Genomic DNA, 16,897 nt, shown 5'->3' on the forward strand with positions numbered 1-16,897 from the left:
ATACCGACTGCCCGCCCGCGAGTGTGTGTGTGTACGTGTTACGTTACACGACAACTCGTATGCAACCCGTTCATTGATGTTCTGGGCTGGGCGAAGATGGCGCACCGTCCTCTGTCCGGCCTGTCACCTGTCAAATGGCTTTGGGAGTTCCGTTTGGCTCCGTGAATTAGTTGCGGTTGGAAAATTTTCCCTACCCCTCTACTGCTACTCCGCCTCCGTCTTCACCGCCCTCACTCAGTGATGTGCCGGTCCTGGGAGAAGAATTTCTGGACCCAACAACGCGCACCGCCGGTTTTGATGAGCGGTTTCGCGTAAGTGATTCGCGGACAGAAGACCCGAAGCGAACGAAAGGAAACAAAATGGAAAAGGGTAGTTAACAAAGGACCAGGCGGGGAGATCCACGTCATCCTGGGGCTCGTCAGACGCGTTCTGTCCCCGCAGGGATTCGGACGGACGGAATTATCAATTCGATTCGATTGGAATGTTGTGAGCGACACCAACCGAGCCCACGTTTCTGGCAAGTGATCCAAATGATGGAGTAACTAGTCCACCTGGCATATCGGCATCTTGTGATCGTTTACCACACACCGTTACAGCGGGCAGCAGAGCTGTCAAATTGCCTGTCGGCTCGGGTTCTGGTTGCTGGATTTAGAGACCAAATCGTTAGTCGACTAAATTCGAATTCGAGACTAAATTGTTATTGTTCAAAGGATGTCGCTTTCAACTTTTGGGCAACACAGACCGGCCACCGGTAATCAGTATGTTTCGGTCTAGCTCTAGTTATTTTGGGTTTCATTTTTAACAGACTGCTTCCTCGCGACAAGCAAACCCCTTTTTTCAGCCAGGACAATGCGTAGAACGCACTAGCGTTAGAGTGGCAGTGAGCAACGGCCAGGAAACCGGAAAAAGGGCCTTTGCCTCGGCCTCGGTCGGTTCCCGCGTGTAACCGGATCACTCTGCCGATGCCCGCGGGCTAATCACTGATGGCCTAGCCCAGTCCCAGGACCAGGGACGATACTGCATTAGAAATCGCGTGATAACTCGGTCTGATACTCGGTCTCGGCGCTGAATCTTCGCATCTTCGATAGTTTCAGTTCTTCGATTTAGTTCGCGCGAACGCACCGATGCGGTTTTATTTCTGGAGTAGTTTTCAGCACGTCGGGCGAACGCACTCCAGACGGAACATGTGGTAGCGTTTTTTGGGCGCACCAGTGATGGGCGCATTTTCAATCATATTTTCTCGGCCAGCACTCCACTCGGGTTCTCGGGGTAAGAAGGAGTTATAATTAGAACCGTTGCTGAGTGTACCGCAACGCGCGCGCAGGTAATGCTCTACGTACTCTAGCTGGACATGTCTAGACAGGTTCTGCTCGGCTGCGCACGGCGCGCCTCCTAAGTGCAGCTGAGCAGTATTTTTAAACCGCATCTCGGTGTCCGGTGGACCTGGAGCTAGCCGTATATGGAGCACAGCCGTGGGCTTCGATGCAACGGTTTCCCCTTTCTAGCCGCTGAAGCTGGACCAGAACAAACCCGTGAGGGCGAGAGCAAGAGAGACAGAGAGAGCGAAGGAGAAAGAACCATATAGTTCACCACACGGCGAGAGACGTGAGCATGATGGAAAATCGGAACTACGTACAAGTGCAGCCGCAGACCGCAGATGAGTCTGCGCACCCATACATACATACACACACGCAACCGCCGACGAGCGTGTCCTTACGGACCGAGCTATCCGGAGTCCTGTAGACTTTCGCTTTTAGCTCCCATTAGCAGTTCGGGCTTTCGGGGCTTCCGCGGACGTCCGGCGACATCCCAACGTCATCTTCCCGTCGGCCCGAAGAACCCGAGCGGAAAACGAGTCTGATACGCATGCACTCGCCGCACACACCCGGCACCCGGCAGCACACCCGAATGCAGCCCTCCCGAAAAGGACATTCGGCTGTTCGGTAGCGTGCGCGCATGCGCATGGCATGGCAAACTCAGAGTACAGCGCGTCAGAGCAAGCGACACCCGGTGTGCATAAATCCGCTCCTAAGCGCGCCACTGGCGGCCAAAAGTATCGGACCACACACCACCGCCTCAGCGGTTGAATGGTTGATTTATTTGACACATTTATTTGAATGGTTGATTCTTAAAATATATATGTACAGGGTGTTTCCATCACGATACAACTATTTAAATGTTGAATAAGTCCGCTATTTGTCTGTCGATTTTAACAAATCGGCATGATTTATTTGGGGTATACAATGCCGTTTATTAACAATTCACCCAGAATACAATATCGATCAAATGATCGCCTCCATTAGACACACAAAAAGCGGCCTTTTTATGGGCATTTTTCATTGTATTTGACAACATTTCGGTAATAGACAACGTAATAGCAGCCATTTCCGGTGTGATGTTAGCTTTCAGTTCTTCAACGTTCTTCGATTGTTAGTCTTCGAATAGCCCCACAGAAAGAAGTCACAAAAAATTCGGCACTCATAACACGCAGAGTTTTCACAGTTTTCTCAGTTGAAGGATTATTTTCAATGTAGAGCGCTACAACTTTAGTCCACTGTTTTAAATAAAATTGATCCATAAACTAAAACGGCATAGAATGAATCAGAATGTTACAGAATCTGGCTAATTTGTCAAAATCGATTGACAAATAGTGGAGTTATTAGTTGGATCGTGATGGAGCGCCCTGTATAAAATACAATTTTGGTTACAGCAAATTGGGAAATATGAAAAATTTATAAGTGGGAGGTCGCCAACTCATTCATCAAAAGCACATTTCATTGAAGCTCATTTCCACCTCGGTGGGTATGTTAGTAAGCAGTACTGTGGTTCGGAAAGTTCCACACATCGTGCAAGAGAAGCCAATGCACCCGTCAACGAGAGACTGTTTAGTACGGATTTGCCTTGGCGGATAACTTGGCCGGCATTTGGTTTCGGCAGCGACAGCCACAATCGATATTCTATATTCGGCGAACAAACGAGTAACTAGATACGACCTCAAGACCGAAATTCAAGTTGCTATTGCCGAAATAGGACCAGAATCGAGAGTCGAAAGTGTACTCAAAAATAGTTGAGACCGAATGAGCTTCCCTGCCAAGCCAATTGTTTTCCACAAAAAAAATGTCATGAATTAACCTTTCAAATAAATATTTAAGTATCGAAAAATATTCATCCGTTTCTGTTTTATGACCAAATGAAAAAAAAAGAACGCTTGTTTGGACACCCTTAGGCTTATGGCACATTGAGCCATCGGGCCAGTCTTGATTTCTGCTGTTGGGAGTATCCATTCATGTGTTTGGATTTTTGGAACTGTGCCGATTACTGGACTTCCAAAACCGTCACCAACCTCACTCTGCAAATCGAGTGCCTCTGAATGGGTTCGAATTTTGCCCAGAAATAGTAACCCAATAGAGTTGGCTTCGACTTCAACGACATCCTGGAGTTGGGACTCCAGCCCAAGAAGGACCAAGAACTCTCGAGCTCTAGTGGACCGCCGGGCTGCGTGTGTTCCCAATTTTTCCTCCCACCAAACGGCGTCCCAAGACTTTCGTGCATCACCGTGGGCACACACAAGAGGCACACACTTTTCACACCTTTCTCCGCCGCTCTCTCTCTCTCTCTCTCTCTCTGCCTCTCTGTCGTTTTCCACGCACGCACATTTTCTTCGTGCGCGCGCGCCTGCGCCTTCGTCCCGTCGTGCATTTCGTTCGGTTTTATTCATTCTTTCGCTGTCGCGCGCGCTCTCTCTCTCTCGTCTGTCATTCTCTTCTTAGAGACGTTTGCTCTGTGGTTCCGTTCGTTCTCGGCTCGGATCTTCGGCCGATTGTCGGGTTTTTCGGCATCCCCTAGACGGGACCCATTGCGCATCGCTTCCACGCATCGCTTCTGTGCAACCGAAGGGAACAATAGAGCACCAGAGAGAGAGAGACACAGCGAGAAGGAGAGAGTCCGCGAGAGGTGAAAGGTGATCGTCCCGACGAGGGGCGTGTGTGCGGCGGCGGCGGCGTGGGTGTGTACCGCCTCGTTCGTTCGGTTTTCGCACGCGCGGCCGCGTAGTCGAACCTAGTCCGTCGTCAGCGAGAAGTCCTGCCGTGTCGCTCCGCGTTCTAGGGCCGCGGTGGCTGATCGATTGTGCGCGAGTTGTTGATAAAAAACCGGGGAAAAACTGCCCACCAGACCCGCTGTGTAGTGTATAGTTTGCTATCATCGTCATCGTCACGCGAAACCTGCTGCGGTACGGTGCTTTTCTCGTAACGCTGCTGTTCGGGTCGCCTTCCGGTGCGCGTGTGTGTATGTGTGTGTGTTTGTGTGCGGTGCATTTACACATATTTTTTATACTTTTGGTGAGTTTCGCTCCGTGTGTGCGCCCTTCTGGGTGATAGCGGTGGGGATTGGGCTGCCGTGGGCCGGGTGGGTCGGGAATGGCCGCTAGGAGCAACAACAAATGTTCGTGTGTGGTGTCCGGATCCGGATCCGGACCTCCTGGAGCTGGAGCCTGCAAAACGAGCCTCTGGCCGCTGTGTGTGTGTGTGCGTGCGTGGAAAAGGGAACCGGAAACCTAGGTCCTAGGAGCGCAAGGGGCATCCGTTTCGAGGGACGGGGCGAGAACCCGTTTTTTCCACGGGCGGGCGGGCAGGGCAAGAAAAAGGGCGAGATGCGCATTGCACGCGAAGAGATTGATGAAAAACCTGCGAAGGGTCGACGATAGAGCCGCGAGAGCACAATAGGGTAGTAGGGTAGGGTGGTGGTAGGGTGACCAACAGCGACCGGGGATGGGAGGGGAGCGTGGCGGGCACGTGTGTTCGCACATTACTGGTGCGAGGGGCGAGGAGGGAGCGCAAAGAGAGGGGGAGAGAGAGAGAAAGGGAGGGGGAGCGAGAGTTAGCGGGGTATACTTGAAAAAAAGGGAAAAAAGCAGAACGCCTTCTACTAGTTGAAGGCTTCCCGCGAAGGCCCCGCTCGCGGCCGCAGAGCGAATGCGCAGTACGCAGTTCCGAAAGTCGCGAGTCGGCCCTTCCTGGGGGGGGGGGGGGGGGGGGGGGGGGGGGGGGGGGGGGGGGGGTCCCGCGAGGGCCCCGCTCGCGGCCGCAGAGCGAATGCGCAGTACGCAGTTCCGAAAGTCGCGAGTTCGGCCCTTCCTGCCCCCCCCCCCCCCCCCCCCCTCCCGGCCACAAGATCAGGAGATATCGACCGTGACGTAGTCCGTGTAGTGTGGAGCCAGAAGTATTACGAGGCCAGGCCGTTTTTAGGAAGGAAACCAGCGGCAATCGATTTCGGGCAAACCAGAGTGTCCAGCACGAGGTGTCCAGGCGTGGAAGGGCGTCTCACTGGACAAACTAACCCCCCCCCCCCCCCCCCACGGACACATCCTACTAACCTACGTCCGGTCCAACGTTCCGTTCCGTTTCGTGTCTTGTTTCAGATATTGGAACTTCGGATGTCATCGACACTTTGGCCGGCGACAGCAATCCGTACCGCGCTACCTATACACGGCTAGAAAGGAGCGAGCGAAAGCGAGAGAGAGAGAGAGAGAGTGAGGGAGAGATAGGTAGAGAAAGAGCGAGAGAGAGCGAGAGAGAGAGCGAGTCTACATGGACAGTACTGCGTAACCGTGTTGGGAGTGTGCCTGAAAAGCCTGGAGGTTTTAATACTGGACTGCGGGATTCGAGAACGTCACCGAGCTCGGCGCTAGTGCGAGGTCTCGACCGACAGCACCGATATTTATCCGGCGGTGCAGAGCAGAGCAGAGCAAACCACGGAACAAAAAAGATCAACTGCTTCCTATTTACAAAATTGAACCCTAGTAGCAAAGAGTTAGTAGTTTAATATCCACGCGACCTGTACAACGCGCGCACGCGGACGACTAGCATCTCGTGGAAGCCCCGTGTAGACCTGGACACCCGTGACCAGTGACCCGATCGAAGCGACCTGACGAGCCTCGAGAGCGACTACAAGTGCATCCACTCCACATCCACTCCCCACTTCCAGAGCCGAGCCGAGAGGACGAGCGGGTTGCTATCGACTTCCACCCGGATCCACCAGTGACAGTGACACTACTAGCGTACCTTAACACGAGCACCCCGAAAACAGGAGACCCGATTGACCCGGAACAGACCCGGAACTGAAGTGGCCGGAAGTCGGGGTCGGCAGTAAGTGTTATGACAATCAACATTAGCATTCAAACGAATCAAGAGTGAAATTTAAAAGACAACACAGCACCGCAACAAGGATAGCCAACCAACCAACCAACCACCAGCCCCCTCCGCCTCCAGGAGATCCCATAGCGACAACGCCCTTCGAAACCGAAACCTAATCAGCATTCGTGCTACCTCGCGTACATCGTTAGAACTACCAATACCAGTATACTTGAGAGGTGTGAAAACGTACGCACGCAGGACGACGACGACGACGAGGGCTGCCAGACAAGGCAAGTCAGGACACCCTCTACTAGTGGCGCGCGCGTGCGGTTGACGTTGACGGATAAACAGAGCAGAGGTGTGTCAAGTAGTTCCGCCGTCTAGTTCCAATTGCTAATCGCTATAGAGCGAGAGAGAGAGCCAAACACCTAGGAGTCGGGCAGTCGTACTGAAGGATTTGAGTAGGTCGGCCAGAGACAGAGCCGAAAGACGGATTTTGTAAACACAAACGCAGCGCATCCAGCCACTTACGCCCCCCAAGAGCCCCCCACCCCCGGAAACGGGCCACGGGAAGGAAGACAGCACACATTAAAGCAACAGAGAATCCATCCATCCTTTACGATTAGTTACGACCAGTGCAGCAGTAGGCGCCAGTGAGCAGAGAGTAGTGACCGTACGGCCGACCAACCAATCTCAACTCAACATGATCGCCAACGGACTGGAAACCGTACAGCAAAATGGGCGCTCCGGGTCGATCGGGAGCGGGCAGGAGGACAGCAAGACAAACCTGATCGTCAACTACCTGCCGCAAACGATGACCCAGGAGGAGGTGAAGTCGCTGTTCTCCAGCATCGGCGACGTCGAGAGCTGCAAGCTCATCAGGGACAAGGTCACCGGTAAGTCGCACCAACGGCACCCCCAAACCCCACAGAACCTTTTATCATCCTTTTCTTCTCTTCTTTTTGCTTCTCCGGCCCGCAAGCAGGGCAGAGCCTGGGGTACGGGTTCGTCAACTACCACCGGCCGGAGGACGCCGAGAAGGCGATCAACACGTTCAACGGGCTGCGGCTACAGAACAAAACGATCAAGGTGTCGTTCGCGCGGCCCAGCTCCGACGCCATCAAGGGAGCCAACCTGTACGTGTCGGGGCTGTCGAAGAGCATGACCCAGCAGGACCTGGAGAACCTGTTCAACGCGTACGGGCAGATCATCACCTCCCGCATTCTATGTGATAACATTACCGGCCTATCGAAGGGCGTCGGCTTCATCCGGTTCGACCAGCGCTCGGAGGCGGAACGGGCGATCCAGCAGCTGAACGGCACCACGCCGAAGGGTGCGTCCGAGCCGATCACGGTGAAGTTCGCCAACAACCCCAGCAATAACATCAACAAGGCGATCCCGCCGCTCGCCGCCTATCTGACGCCGACGCCCAACCTGAGACGCTTTCCGCCAGGACCAATCCATCCATTGAGCGGCCGATTCAGGTGAGCTGCGCCTGCTACGACGTAGACTTGGCGGTAGTAATGTAGTAATACTAGTAGTAGTAGTAGTAGTAGTAGTAGTAGCAGGGCCGCTGTGCTCTATCAAACGACAACACGATCACCAGGGCCGCTCCATCAACCGACTTCAATCAATCAACCAGTGGCGTGTGTGTGTGTGTGTGTGTGTGTTTGTGTCCCCCGAGGAGCAGGGCAGTTGCGTTTAGTTGCGGCTGCAGGCTGGATCCCCAACTAATCGTTGCATTTCGACCCTCTCCTTCTGTTTTCTGGCTCCACGACGACGCGCGGACGGACGGACCAGCAGCCTCCCATCGAACTTCAGCCGATACTCCCCGCTCACCGGTGACCTGGGCAGCTCAGTATTATCCGCTAACGCAATCAACGGCTCCGGCTGGTGCATCTTCGTCTACAACCTTGCGCCGGAAACGGAAGAGAACGTGCTGTGGCAGCTGTTCGGGCCGTTCGGGGCCGTGCAGAGCGTCAAGGTGATCAAGGACCTGCAGACGAACAAGTGCAAAGGGTTCGGGTTCGTCACGATGACCAACTACGACGAGGCGGTCGTCGCCGTCCAGTCCCTGAACGGTTACACCCTCGGGAACCGCGTGCTGCAGGTCAGCTTCAAGACTAACAACACCAAGTCGAAGGCCAATTAAAAATGGGAAAAATTTTAAGTTTCTTTATGTTGGTTCTGGCGGGGGGAACGGGGGGGTTGGATGGAAGGGGGGTAGAGGGTCACCCCCAAACGCACACATCCGTGAATTTTCGACACTCCGATGCCGATGCCGGCGAAACTCATTACACACACTTATTTTTGGTTTGATGCAGTTCGATCACTGTCACTAACACGCTCTTTTAGAGGTAAAGCCCCGTTCTTTAGCCTAGAAGAGTCCAGTCTGTCTGTCTGTCTGTCTGTGTGTGTGTGTGTGTGTGTAAATCATTGAACATTCATTTAAGCACAAGTACGCCAGCCCAACCACCCCCCCTTTCCACCCACCCCTGTCCCAGGACACTCGGCGGGGACCGGGCATCAGAGCGGCCGCTAAGCGTTAAGCGCACACAGATCTGACGCACAGATTAGCCCCCCCCCCCCCGGGGGGAGGTATCCGGGGACGATACCAGCAGTTAGCAGTATTAGCACCACAAGGCTCTCCGAGACGGACCCCGGAGAAGGGTTCAAGGGTACTCCCCGACACTCCTTTAGAGCGAACGAACCGTGTCAGGTTGCTACACTTTCGGCACACCACCACCACCACCACCTTCAATACCGTTGGCCATAGCACACCCCCGTACCCACACCCGTCAGTCGTCGTCGAAGTCGAAGCCGCGGACACCGGTTTCCCCCCCCCCCCCCCTCCACCCTTTTGTCAGCTAGTGAAATTAACGATTAGAATCATTTTCAGCCCGAAACGCTCAAATATAAAAGTAGTAAGAAAACGATAGTCGACTCGCAGTGTAGCAGTGTAGCAGTGTGTGTGTGTGTGCGCGCACACTGTCTTCCTGCGACCGCAGCCTCGGCGACGATTGGACTTAGCCGCCGCGTAGAGTGAGGGTGAGCTCCCGGGGGTTTACTGGGCACGGTGACACGGTTAGGTTAGTGAAATAATTATGCCCGCGCCCGCGGCGGCGGTGTGGAAGGTCTCCCGGGGAGGGGACCTGGGGGTGGGTCAAAACAGAAGGATTAGGCAAATGTATATGTGTGTGTGTCTGTGTATGTGCAATAATATTTAAATTGGGCTGGACGGTGGCATTCCTGAATTGGGCGCAGGGGGCTAGGAACCTATGAATTATTATGTAACTTAGACAAAACAAAACCGGTGGGTACCTGCGGGTGTGCGGTGGCAAAGGGTGGAGGTGGTGGCGGAAACCGGTGCAGCTAGGACCGCCATTTGGGGGCGGGCTGCGAAGCTTGGCTGTTCGGCTCCCTCGAGCGTGCTTGGAAGGGTGTGAGGGTGGGTGGAAGGGGGTGGTGGGGGGCTTGCCTCCAGGCACGGCACACACTACGGCGCACTCTGGGCGCACAGACCACCACCAACCAACCAACTAAATTTAATCGAATGCTTGAGTATTTCTGAGTTTACTCCCCCAGTTTAGTTTAAGTACGTATTTACAAGACGCAAGCGATCTCTTACTTACTCACTGCTGGCTATTTTACAATTATTCCTACAGTGTATACCAGACACTAGTCATTTAACGTGCAATTCAAAGTCGACGGCGCTGTGCCGCGCCGTTGACTTGCGGTTTCCATTTTGCGTGCAATGCGACTTCAAGGTGACCTTCGTTCCATGAGTTCACATTCCGTACTTCGTTTAGACTAATCGATCGATCGACCCCAGCGTGTCCCACTTAATATGCTGTATACTAAATGTACTGTCCCACTGTACTGTCTTACTGTACGGATGTAGCAGAGGCTTTAGCTTGCCCTTTCATAACACCAGTCGATGCGAGTGGAGTCGATGCTTTGTGTCTGTATCCCAAGGAACCCAAGAATCTCGAGACGAACAGCCGAAAGGGGCTGGTTTCGATGTTTGGACGATGTGCGTCCAAGGCAGCACGAGCCACGCCAAGCCGGTCGAGGCAGGCCAGAATTGATCGAGAGTGGACTTTAAGTCGCGGACAAACGGAACGAGGAAAGCGGAGCGAAACGGAGAACTGGAAGTGTAGCGAGAGGGAGAGAGAGAGCGAAAGAGAGAGAGATAGAGAGAAAGAGAGCGAAAGAGAGAGAGAGAGAGAGAGAGAGTAGAGGAAACGATATCTTGTAGTCAAATTTTACTATGTGAGGTTTTCACTTTTTCAATGTTTTTCGTCTTCTTTGACCGTCGATTGTTCAACTCTTTTTATTTTGTCTGCAATTCCGAGATGAAGGAAAGCAAATAATCTAAATTGATATTTAGCTGAAATAAGTTTAAAATTTCAAATAAATGAAATCTAATTGTGCTTAAAATAATCAATTTAATCAATTTACAACTTAACCTATATTTGAGAATATACACACATATACATATATTATATCAATATATTTTATAATACGGCAAAGTTGTAACAAACCAAACCAAAAACAAAAACGAACGAATGTGAGGAGGCACAAGCAGCGTGCACGTGCACGTACCGCCGATCAGAGTTGATGTTGGTTGCTGTGTTGCTGCAAAAAACAGCAAACCCGCGCGAAAAGTGTAAGCGGAAAACAAACCCAAGGTGCGACCAGGTGCGACACCACGAGAACTGCTTCTGTGACGTCTTTCGGGGCTTTTCAAACTTATACTTTGACACCCTGCCCTGCCCTGTGGACGGTATTTGAACAGAGAGAGAGAGAGAGAGAACAGGAAGGAGCGAGGCACAGGAGAGCATACACTCACACTCAGTTCACAAGAGAACATACATGTTCTCCTTTCAGGCCCACGCTTCCTTCGAAACGGATTAACAGGGTGCCGTGGTGTGGTCTTTACTTAATTAATTAAACCGGAATAAAACCGCGACAACCTATGGAAAGGGTAGAAGGTATGGCGACGGCAGCGGCAGCAGCAACAGCGGTCTTACTCAAGATATTTTCTGGCGTATTAGTCAAAATTTTATTCCATTAGAATATACTGATAAATGAAACTTGATATGATTATTGATAACCGATAGCTGTATGACTTTGTGAGCGATGAGGCACACAGGCGCACAACGCGGCAAGAGGCGGGGAAACCAACAGAACAGGGCAGAACAGGACTCCTGCCCGCCCCCCGTCGACCTTTCCCGCCATTTTTAAACGTTCTTACCCGACTAAAAACCTTTACTTTCCTACATATATAATTAGCGCAGTGCATAATTAATTTAAGCCCCGGGTCTCCGAGATCCGGGATTGATTTTCATTCACGTGTGGTCGTCCATTTAACATACCGTGGCACGTGCTACGTGCCGGTACGTTGACAAACCTCTTACGCAAAAGTTACTCTTGGCATGGGATACAGCAATTTCTTTACATATTTGTTTATTCCCTTTATTCACCTCCAATCGTCGAGCGTATTTACCGACACACATACAGACATAAACACACACCCACACACACACACACCAATACACGTATTTGTTCCGCACCCCAACATTATTCCTCAACCGCAGTTTCACCGACGAACACATTGGCACACTCTATTGGTCCGGCCACGTCCGGCTCTACGTCCTTTGTTCAGCTCAGCGAGCGCAAGCGAGATCCTTTTTCCCGCGACTCGCCCATGCGTTGCGCGGCCCCTTCAAAACAATAGAACATGAAAGCGAGCAAATAACCGATTCAATTGGTTGGGAAACTTTCAGGAAACCGCACTCACTCCACGCTCCAAAGCAAACAAACAAGTCTGGGAACTCGCACAAAACAATACGTTAAACTGCGCCAGAGAAGCATTGGAAAAAAGAAAAAAGAGAGAAAGAGATAGATAGAGAGAAAAAGATAGAGAGAAAGAGAGAGAGATAGAAAGAAACGCCGTAAACCGTAAGATTGAAAGTATTCCCAAAAAGCACGAGAAGATAAACGAAATGAAATATTGCAACACGCGTAACCGAGAACAGAGATCCAACACATGCCAGAGTACACACACAGCCAACAAAAAGGAAACAACAATGGAACAAAGCTAGGAGCGCGAGTGGAGCTCGTGGGGCGGGTGGATAAAGAAAACGGAAATGAAAACCTGCGGATTGGAAATGAACAACATCGGAGAGTGAAAAACATGAAAAAAGAAAAACAAAGAAAACCAAAACGTCGTACGCTTGTTTGTGATGACTTTTCATTGATTGTTTCGTTTCGTTTGCGTTGATATTGGGGATTGGTTGCGAATTTTCGGGAAATTTTCATGCACACACACACACACGCATACATATATCACAGCGGCGTTCAGAAGGGGTGAATGGTCGTTAATGTGCGAGCGAGAGAGCGAGCCAATCAGTACGCATTACCATCACACCCGTCCAGGACACACTGCTGATCCGCTCCGCTGCTGTCCGCAGATGGCGACGGCCTGTCTATTGTGGTTTTCGGAGTTCCGTTGCTGAAGGATCCTAGCGTAGCGAAGGATCCTACGCTACGCTCGGGGGCCATCCGGTCTCCTCAGATATGCGGCCTGAGCCTGGCCGGAAGCAACATACTGAGGCAGGCACTACGCGGCTCACACACATTAAATTATATTGCATGGTTACATTTGCCAGTATTTTCAACCCAACTGTGTGTAAGACACGCCAGGACCCGTTGGCAGTGCGAGGAGTAGAGCTGAACATAGGCTTGGCTGAACAAAACCGAAAAAAACCACAAAAGGGAACTAGATGTTCGTAACAAGTCCGACATACGCGTCATTCTAAAGCGTTTTATGCTAGCAAAGCCTCTGTAAGGGGCAGAGGATGCTGTGACCAGAGATTGCACACAGCACTCGGATAGCAGGGCAGCACGGAGACAGTGCAGTAACGGTTTTCCTAGGAAATCGGTATCGGTTGGGGAGCCTTTAAACGGCCCATTTTTTGTACTTCATCTCGGAGTCGGATGCAGGCGGAACAGCGGAATTGCTTTGCACCACAACCTAGGCAACCCAGGATGGTGTGCCTAGGCGGTAGTGTAGCTATACTCGCTTAGCAAAATTTTATAACATAAGTTTATTTAAAAAAAAAGCATGACTAATCCCCAATCGTCAACCGGCGTCACTTCCAAAAGGCCGCCGAATCATGAGGCGCAGGCACTAAGAGCGGTTATGGTTGGTTTACAAAAGCGTGGACAGGAGCGTGGGCATTCGATACCAACAGGAATACGGGACAAAAACGGGATTCGCCAGAGCCATGAGTTCCGCCGGTTTCCGTCGCCGGAATTCCGACCCACCACCGGATTGGCAACGAAACGTTTGAACAAAATAGAAAGAATAAAACCGTTTAACCGTAAGACAAATCAAACCTACACAACGATGTCAACATACACACGCATTAGCGTAAGCAAACTTTGAAGAAAAAAAAACAGTAAAACAATGAACCGATAATGCAAGGAGCTGAGAGCAAGCAGAACGTCGCTAGACTGGTGTAGCAGAGCAGTGATCAGACGAACATACGAACGAGAAAGGATGTGGAAAACGCCGATGCTGGACCTAGCAAATATCACAACAAACGTTGAAATCCTTTTTGCAAATTCAAAACAAAACCAAAACCCACTTGATCCGTGAAAGTAACAGTGATGAGCGACACTAGTGGTTGAAGGTGAAAGTGAAAAAGAAAACTGCATGGTAATCGACCGACCGAGCGGAGAGAAAGAATGAAATGATAAAACTTTCAACAACCATTTGGCCAGCAACCATTTTACGTGCGACTGTTTAGGTATTCCGTTGAAAGCTTCGGTTCGGTACGGTTTACATCAACAAAAATGCGCGTTTAGCCTACTTCAGTTGCGTCATCAGTTTCCTAATCAATTACAGCGTTCAAATTCGGCGACAGAGGCAATGCCAGCTCGTGCATTCCGGAATGTGGCATCGAATTCCTCGAACAAAGAAGAACCGTGGCTTCAGCATAAAAGCAGATAAAAAAACAAGGCAACGGCAACGGCAACGGCAAGTCAACTAACGTTTGTGAATCACTCTGTGAACCGAAAAGAAAGGATGAAAAAAGCGCAACATGACGGGCGAAAGGACTTAAAGACAGAAACACAGTGATCGCGAAGCGAAACCAGTAAAACGGACATAAAAAAAGAGTGTAAGACAAGGGTATTAAAAAAGCAGAAGGTAATAAAACGGCGTACCGTCACACGGAAATAGTATTAATGGATTAAAAAACGGAAACAAACAAACTCCGGGCCGGGGCGTACTGAGTGGCTATGGCTTGGAACGTCGTAAACACACCTGTGCTGTGAACGGCACAAAGCAGCAAACAATAAGAGGAGTACCCGGGCCAGGAAAAGCAAGAAACACACGCAGAACTAAAAAAATATAAATGAAGTTGTTTTTATGTCGTTTAAGAAAAGGAGAAAAAAAGCAAACCAAGAGCGAAGGCTTCAATAACAAACTAACAGAAAACCGAACCATGCGCCAATAGAGGCAAAATAAGCTGACCCAACTGACAGAATGTGTGTAAATCGATAAACGCTGGCGAACGAAACTAATTCAATAAAATCCATGAACAAAAAAAACGCAAAAACCAATCCTTCTACCGCTGCTGTCTGCTGTTGTACGAGAACTTCTGTGTCTCTCAGTCGTATCCGTTCGTCCTACTTTCGCCCCGTACTGTTCTTCTGTTTGGCTATATTTTTTGGGCTTTCCTTACACATACGGACTGTGACGCTGGACTCTGGAGTCTGGATTTATTGGTGCTCAAGTCTTATGGGCCGATAATCTGAAGACGACTGAACGACTGATAGTAGGCCATACTAGTATCGGTTAGGGTTATGTTGATTGCTTTCTCTCTTCGTATTTGTAGTTCGGGTAGTAGTATTCTCGTAGCACGAAGCCACTGCCGTGCTGCCGAGCACGAAGTAGCGGCTGCCAATTGTTTAACTCTCCTTCGCTCAGCCCGTTGCTGCTCCAAACTCGCGCAACTGTTCAATATACGAGGTGTATTCAAAATTTTTTGCGACATTTAAATTTCCGCGTATATCCGATTTTGGATGGCGTTTTGTGGCGTTATGCTGCTACACAGTGAGTTATGGTGAAAAGTTCGGCCATTTTTAGTAATCGGTCAATTTTTGACAGCTGTTTTGCTTGAACAAGATTTGGCTCATCGTCGATGCCGTCTTTATCTCTTAAATCGTATCATAGCGTCGTCCTTTCATGGCCTCCTTCAGTTTCCGGAACAAGAAAAAGTCACAGGGGGGAGGCAGATCTGCAGAATACGGTGGCTTTGGCATCATTGGAGTGTTGTTTTGGCCAAAAAATCGTGCAGAAACCACGAGCTGTGTGAGCAGAAGCGCGACAACCAATTTAAGGTTTCCCACATATCCGGGCGTTTGAGACACATTGATTCGGGCGAATTGCGCATAACTTGCAGGAAATATTCTTTATTGACCGTTCTATCTTTTGACAACGGACTCATGTTGCACCACGACCTTGCAATCGAAAAAAACTGTAAGCAAAACTGTTTACATTCTACCAAACTTGGCTTTTCGACGTTCACATCTTCTCGGCCCTCTGAATAAAATTGGGACCGTCGAAAGCACTGCTTTGGGTCATAATATCACATGGTTCAAAAAGTCCCGGGACTACCATAGAAATGGCGCTAATAATGCCATTCATATACCAGGGTTCGGAAGTACCAACCTTCAGATGAGGTGTGTCAAAATTTGATGTAATTCGAAGCATAACCAAGAAAGTTGTAGTGGTTAAAGTGACGCTACTTTTGCAATCCTGAAAAAATGGACCAAAGCGAGTTTCGCGTGTTGATAAAACATTGTTTTCTAATGGGGAAAAACCACTGTTCAAGCTCAGTAATGGCTTGAAAAACGTTATCCGGACTCTACTCCGTGGAAACCAACCATTTTTCGGAGGTATGCTGACTTCTATGCGGTCGTGCTGATACAAATGATGGGAACTTTCGGGTCGGCCAAATGAGGCAGTAACTCCCGAAAACATCAAGCAAGTATTGAAAATCGTGATGGAAGACAAAAAATGAAAGTGCACGAGATAGCTGAGATGGTGAACATATCAACTGCTAGTGCATTTACTATTTTGCACCAAAATTGGCTATGGAAAAGGTTTTTTTCAAATAGGTGCCGCATTTGCGCAAATTGGAACAAAAGCCACCATAGCACAATTCAATTAAAACGATGATTAACTTCAACGAATTAGGCTTTCAACTGCTTCCTCATCCTCCGTACTCGCCTAGTGACTACTGGCTCTTTACGGATCTCAAAAAGATGCTCCAGGGAAAAAGATATGGCTCGAATGAGGAGCTGATCGCTGCTTTTGAGGGTCATTTTGAGTCAAAAGACAAACCGTTCTACAAACATGGAATTGGAAAGTTAGAGAAGTGTGGAATGATTGTATTACACTTTAAGGAGATTATGTTGATGAATAATAAAGAATTTTGCCGATAAAATGTTGTTTTCATAGTTAGTCCCGGGACTTTTTGAACGATGTGATAGCTTCACCATAAGCCACAGTCCAATTTTCGATTGCGTCCGAGCTCTTTATTTCTTTTTTCACAGAAAATTTTCATAAAGATTCCTTGCCATCCATTTTTTGAATGAGACACACATCGAAGATGATCCAAATCTTGGCCCAGCAAAACAACTGTCAAAAATTGACTGATTGCTCAAAATGGCCGAAGTTTTCACCA

At 49.9% G+C, this 16,897-nt stretch overlaps 1 protein-coding gene across 1 annotated transcript; it reads left to right on the forward strand.

Moving 5' to 3' along the window:
* Positions 1-6,837: 6,837 nt before the first annotated feature.
* On the forward strand, positions 6,838-8,286 carry LOC128268464 (ELAV-like protein 2). Its single transcript, XM_053005611.1, has 3 exons — positions 6,838-7,030; positions 7,120-7,618; positions 7,938-8,286. Exons 1-3 carry the CDS (start codon positions 6,838-6,840, stop codon positions 8,284-8,286), a joined length of 1,041 nt encoding a protein of 346 aa, XP_052861571.1.
* The last annotated feature ends 8,611 nt before the right edge of the window (positions 8,287-16,897 follow it).

Source organism: Anopheles cruzii, chromosome X (assembly GCF_943734635.1).
Source record: "Anopheles cruzii chromosome X, idAnoCruzAS_RS32_06, whole genome shotgun sequence".
Classification (NCBI taxonomy): Eukaryota; Metazoa; Arthropoda; class Insecta; order Diptera; family Culicidae; genus Anopheles; species Anopheles cruzii.

Bases quoted from the DNA above. Each gene is read 5' to 3' on its own strand.
- LOC128268464 (XM_053005611.1), top strand. From the start codon at position 6,838: ATGATCGCCAACGGACTGGAAACCGTACAGCAAAATGGGCGCTCCGGG. The intron at 7,031-7,119 runs GTAAGTCGCACC...GCCCGCAAGCAG, and splicing joins CATCAGGGACAAGGTCACCG to GGCAGAGCCTGGGGTACGGG. The intron at 7,619-7,937 runs GTGAGCTGCGCC...ACGGACCAGCAG, and splicing joins CCATTGAGCGGCCGATTCAG to CCTCCCATCGAACTTCAGCC.